Raw genomic sequence first — 6,000 nt, forward strand, 5'->3', positions numbered from 1 at the left:
TCAAAATATTCCTGGTCTTACAAGGAATCCAGCAATGTCAATTATATTATCCTAACTTTAATCTGAGGTATTATTTAATACAAAATGTTAAAATCTAAATTTTTCACCCACTCTTCTCCTGAAGGGATGATTGGTGGGGGGTGGGGGGGAGGGTTGGGACTGACCGCGCGGTTGGGAGAGGGGGGGGAGGCAAGGTGGGGTACTTTGATTGACAGATAGTGTGTGAAGATTATTTTTTTTTTATTAACTGAAGATATTTGTTTTAGCTCATAAAATTCATACAAATTACCCGGCCAGAATATAATTTACATTGCTGGAATTCTTATAATTTGGTGATCATTTTGAATATAAACATCATATATTTTGCATTAGACATACAAATTTTAGATAAAAAATTTTTTCTGAGTAACTATGTTATCTTTTGTGCAAAATATATGACATTTATATTCAAAATATTCCTGGTCTTACAAGGAATCCAGCAATGTCAATTGTATTATCCTAACTTTAGTTTGAGGTATTATTTATTAAAATTTAGTGGTTTTCCCCCAAAAATTTCTCAGAGAGGGAAGAGCCGGCAGTGTAGTGTGAGAGGGGGAGGGAGTTGAGTCCATTATTTGAATGGACATTAACTTGGCGACTGTATTTCTCTATTTCTCTTAAGTATTAATTGTGTGCATGTACCATCATAAAATTAAGATGTTATTTTTACTACAACATAGTTATGTGTCTTCAAAAAGTGGAGTTTGGGGGTCGGGCCGGTTTCTATTGGAATTAATCCCATATGTTCTGTTGTTCACTTAACGCGGATTTCACTTAACACGGGACCCTCTGGGTTCTATTGACCGCGTTAAGTGGGGTACAACTGTATATATATACTGAACATTATGTAGATGCGCATGAAACACAGTTTTTCCTGGAAAATCGGTGTATGGTTACATTGTTTCAGCGCTGTTTGAACATTTGTATGACCGCCAATTTGCATATTCCTTCTCCAGCAGAATAAACGGGCGCACATAGGCTGGGCATATGTGTAAATGTATACATGACGACTTACACTGTGATAATACCCTAAGATCATCCACTTCTAACAAAGAATAGTCTTCATCTATTAGTAAAAGATCGGTTGGTATATCCAGAGTAAACAGTGTGTCATCAGAGAACAGTATAATGGGAAAGGTTCTACATGCCATGCATTAATTTGCTTTGCACTAGCATAGTTACGTGGATGAGGAAAGCATAGTGTGTGTTAGAGTTGACTGTAACAGAAGGATATACTGTACTCTTCTATCTCATCTGCAAAAATTACTCGTCTTGGCTATTTGTAAAGCTTCAAGAAGAATTTTCACATACTCAAGCTCGTCCTAAACCTGCATCAACCATACTTGCAATTAGTTAGTTTTTGTTAATAGATACAGCTTGAGCTGAAGTTTTTGTAGCATGCAAAATGCTTGGAAAAAGAAATGAATCATCCACTGTAGGTACAGTACTGAATTCATGAAATGATAGAAATTTAAATAAATGATTAGACTCGGAAATCTTTGTATGTTAATATCATTGTAGAAATGTTAGGAACATTATTATATACGTTTCACAGAACATAGTTTTAAACAATAATCATCAGATACACTGGGGGGTGTATTTGACGTGTTTGAACAGTTGTGTCTGGGACATTATCATTCCTTGGGAATGAATCTGAATGGACCTTTTTAAGTCTGTCTGCATGAACAACATCTGAAGTTTGAGAGTTCGGCTTCAAAATTTTTAGTTTGTTGCACGCTTCTTTGGCAGTACAGTGAATTCAGCTATAACGCGTGTTTTGACAACGCGAATTGGCTCTAGCGCGATTTATGAATAGAGGAACGTTATTTGTAAAACGCGAACGCTTGTTTGCTGTAACACGATTTTTGCTTACTATTTCTCCAATTTTGTGGTATTAACTGGGAATATGGTAAAGAAGAATGTCTCCAAGAAGCGTTCTGGCGATCGCATTCCTGGTGATGATCGTAAAAGAGAGGCTATAACACTTGAAGAGAAGCTCGATGTTATCAACCTCAAAATCACCCTTCTCCCCCATCAAGTTATATTCATATTTTTTCAAGGTAAAGTGTTACATTTACAGTATGATTTCATTATTAGATATGACTGTAACATTTATTTAGACTGCACTATCCTTTGTGTTAGGTTAACTAATAAATTTTTTCGATTTTGAGTAATCTGCACCTAACCCTATTTTCTCCATAAGCCCTGTTATTTCTATTGCGCGAATTTATATAACACGATGTTTTACAAGAACATAACTATCGCGTTTTAGCAGAACTGACTGTACTGTAATACGGAATGGTCCGTCAAACTTGGGTGAAAGCTTGGACTTTCGTTCAGGTTCTCCCACCATAACGGCATCGCCTATTTCTAGCACGACAGGATTAGCTTGTCTATATTGCTTGTACAGTATATCATTTCAGTGCGTGATGCTGCTAAATGTTTACGTAATTGGCCATGAATATCCGTGAATACGTTGATTTGCTTGGTAGCGACATAGTCTACATTATAGACTGGGCATGGCTTGTCTGTAAGTATGTCATACGGTAGACGTTTGTCTATGCCATAAACAATATAATAGGGTGATTTGCCTGTAGAGCTGTTGATCGACCCATTAATAGATGCGGCGACTTGCGGTAACCAAGCTTCCCATGTATAGTGCATTTCACTCGCTATTGGACGAAGAATCTCTAAGGATTTGCAATTGGTTCTTTCAACAAGGCCATTAGCCTGTGGATGATAGGCTGTGATAAAACTTTGTTGGATGTCGTATTGTCGACATATTTGTGCTACAAGTTGGTTCTTGAACTCTAATCCGTTGTCGGAGAGAAGAACCTTGGGCATAGTTAAAGGACATATGAGGTGAATAACTAAGGCATAAGCCACAGATTTGGCTGTTTTATCCTTCAGTGGGACCAAAATCACAAATCTAGAAAAATTATCCACACACACTTGATGACTCCTCGGGAGTTGATCGCGACTGTGTTAATCGGACGTTCTGGTGTAGGATATTGTAGAATTGGAGCTGGTGACCTTGTAGTACACTTATGCTGAGCACATGACAAACACTTAGCAATATGAAATTCTATGTTTTTCTTCATAGTTTTCCAAAAATACTTCTTTCTGACCTCCGCCAGACATTTGTCACGTCCGAGGTGACCTGCATGGGGAGCATCGTGATACAACGTTAGTATCGTTTCACAAAGTGTATTAGGTACAACAATTTGTGTAACAATACAGTACCCTCAGTTGTCTGCTTGGAGCGAAGGAGTATGTCTCGTCATAGTTCAAATTAATTGAACGGAAGAGGTAACTTTGGAAGATTAGCCTCCTCCCCCGACTATAGAGCAAAAATGATAGTAGACCACAATGGATCGAGTCGTTGTTCATCCCTTAATTGCAAGTGGGAGAACGATGATATAGGCATCACTGGTGCTATGTTTCTGGACAAAGCGTTTGCGACCACATTCGCTGGTCCCGAAAATATTGAACTCGGGTTCAAACTCTTGAATGGTCAGATACCAGCGTGCTAGTGTACCTGAAAGATTTTTATCATGAAACAGCTCTGTCACTGCCACGTGATCTCTATAGACGGTTATTTTATAACCAAAAATTATGTCTTTAAACTTCTTCAGTGCTCAAACAACAACTAACATTTCTAGATGCGTTACTGAATAATGTGTTTTGGCATCATTAAGTTTAGGACTTGCAAAAGCAATCACTCTATATTTTCCTTGTGTGTCCAGCTGTGGTCACAAAAAGAAGAGGAAAAGTGTTACATTAGAATAAATTCTAATGTAAAAAGATTTGAAGGACACTTGTGTCGGTTTGCGGCCTACAACTGTAGGTAAGAACAATTTGTGGAAATTTGTGACTTGGTTATTGCGGGGGTTGGTTATTCGAGGGTGGGTTAAACGAGGGTTTGCTGTTCTATAATGTAACGCGAATGTACTGGGGGCTATTCAAGATTGACAAATTCATTTGTTGGGTTATTTAAAAGTAGCCCGATGTTCAGAATTTCTGTTCGAACTTACTACCTCGAATAATAAAAAAAAATTACCAAAAGAAAAACATAATGATAATTGTAAAGTGCTGACTTACCCATAAATTACCAATAAATGAGCTCCACAAACATCAAATAATTATTATTTTACGTACTTTGCTTTCTTTTTACAGAGTGAAAAGCGCAGTGCCTATGTTGATGTAAGAGATAAGGATGAGACAAGTGCAGACTGGGATGAGGCAACACTTTTAGATGTTGTGGAGAAGAAGCATGGAAAAGAAAAATTAAAACCCTCAACAGAAATTGTGAGTATTTTCTCCTCTGAATATAATTTTGCTGGTATGGTATTGTATTGTACAGGTAAAGTAAAATTATTTTGTGGTGACACATACACTATATAAAACTTTTTCTTGTCTTTTTTCCTAACAGGTTTGCAAGTATTTTTTGGATGCTGTGGAAAATGGCAAATATGGTTGGTTCTGGGATTGTCCAAATGGAACTGCGTGTATTTATCGCCATGCTCTGCCTCCAGGTTTTGTAGTAAAGAAGGTGAGTGCTGGGCCCTTGTTAGTTCTTCCTGATGATGCATATTGTAGACGTGCTTATTGGTTGAACTACTTGGTTAAGGATTTTGGAATCACTTGATGATTCATGCTGCCCCCAAGTTTTTTCACCTTGAGGTTTACTGTGCTAACCTTACCTAATATGATCCAACATTACTTAATCTAACATAATCTACCTTGTCATAAGCTATTATAACCAGTATCATGATATTCTTCACTTCCATCACTCACTGGCCCTTCATTCTTGATCCATGGCCCAGTTGGCCCATGTAAAGTTAAAATAAACTTCAGCATCTTGGTTTGTGATTACAGTACATGTAATAGATAGTGGATGACCATGGATATTAAATGAAACCTTTAATTTCTATGCTGTCAGGATCGCAAGAAAATGGAGAAACAGAAAGAAGAAATTAGTTTGGAAGACCTCGTAGAACGTGAGCGAGCTGCCTTGGGTCACGACACAACTAAAGTTACATTAGAGACATTCTTAGCGTGGAAGAAGAGGAAACTAAAAGAGAAGGAAGATAAAGAGAAAAGAGACTCGGAAAAGAAGAAGAGAGACTTTTATTCGGGAAAAGAATTTGGCGTAAGTAAATCTCCAAGTTAAAAGAGAATTTTTCTAACCAGTGTTAGTATGGATGTGGCTGTAGGTATCGACAATACTGTACCAATTACACTCAAAAACATTTAAAATTTTAATTTTTCTTGATATTCACATTGTTGATCATGGATAATGTTAAACTGAACTATATATCGCTACTTATGAGACTTGTATCCACATTACATGGAGAATGTTGTAATACACTATGACATGGCCCATTGTGCCCCCATTTCTAAATAATTTATACACTTAATGGCACCTAAAGCTAAGTGGGATAAGATCTTCATTTTCCATATTTTACGAGGACCTGGGGCCCAGTTGACCTCAGTCCTTATGGATCCCAAACTTAAAGGCACAATAAAAGTAGAGCTACAAATGCTTTTTCCATTTAAATTACATGGCACTTATCTGTAAGCTTAATTTTAATTTTCCTGATAATTGGGGTCCTATTAGGACATGGTTTCAAGTGGTCACATGATTAAGCAGACTGTGTAAGGTCAGTTTAATAGTGCAGCAAGTGGTGTGAGGTTAATGGATGCTCTGGAGATTTGCCACTCAGCTTGTTGGCCCCAGTTTTTACTTTATGATTTAAAACAGTCACTATAATTAATGGTGAAGTATATTACTCTGCTTGATTCCCATTATCATGATTGTTTTCATTAATAAATGTGTTCATTCACCTGTCCAGTGTCTCTTTGTTTTTATTTTTTCACTACCTTAAATATGGTTGATGCTATGATTAGTAGATCTTGTAGTACTGTACTAATGCAGAACTGATCACCCATATATAATTT

General features: G+C 37.1%; 1 protein-coding gene across 1 annotated transcript in view; it reads left to right on the forward strand.

Annotated features, from left to right (window-relative positions):
• The window catches only part of LOC121875169 (zinc finger CCCH domain-containing protein 15 homolog), a 63,991-nt gene that overhangs the window by 35,372 nt on the left and 22,619 nt on the right, over positions 1 to 6,000 (forward strand). Inside the window, exons 4-6 of the mRNA XM_042379608.1 lie at positions 4,216 to 4,347; positions 4,472 to 4,591; positions 4,982 to 5,191. Coding sequence (XP_042235542.1) covers positions 4,216 to 4,347; positions 4,472 to 4,591; positions 4,982 to 5,191 — 462 coding nt within the window. The remainder of the gene's footprint in view (positions 1 to 4,215; positions 4,348 to 4,471; positions 4,592 to 4,981; positions 5,192 to 6,000) is intronic.

Source organism: Homarus americanus, unplaced genomic scaffold (genome assembly GCF_018991925.1).
Source record: "Homarus americanus isolate GMGI-L3 unplaced genomic scaffold, GMGI_Hamer_2.0 scaffold36970, whole genome shotgun sequence".
NCBI lineage: Eukaryota > Metazoa > Arthropoda > Malacostraca > Decapoda > Nephropidae > Homarus > Homarus americanus.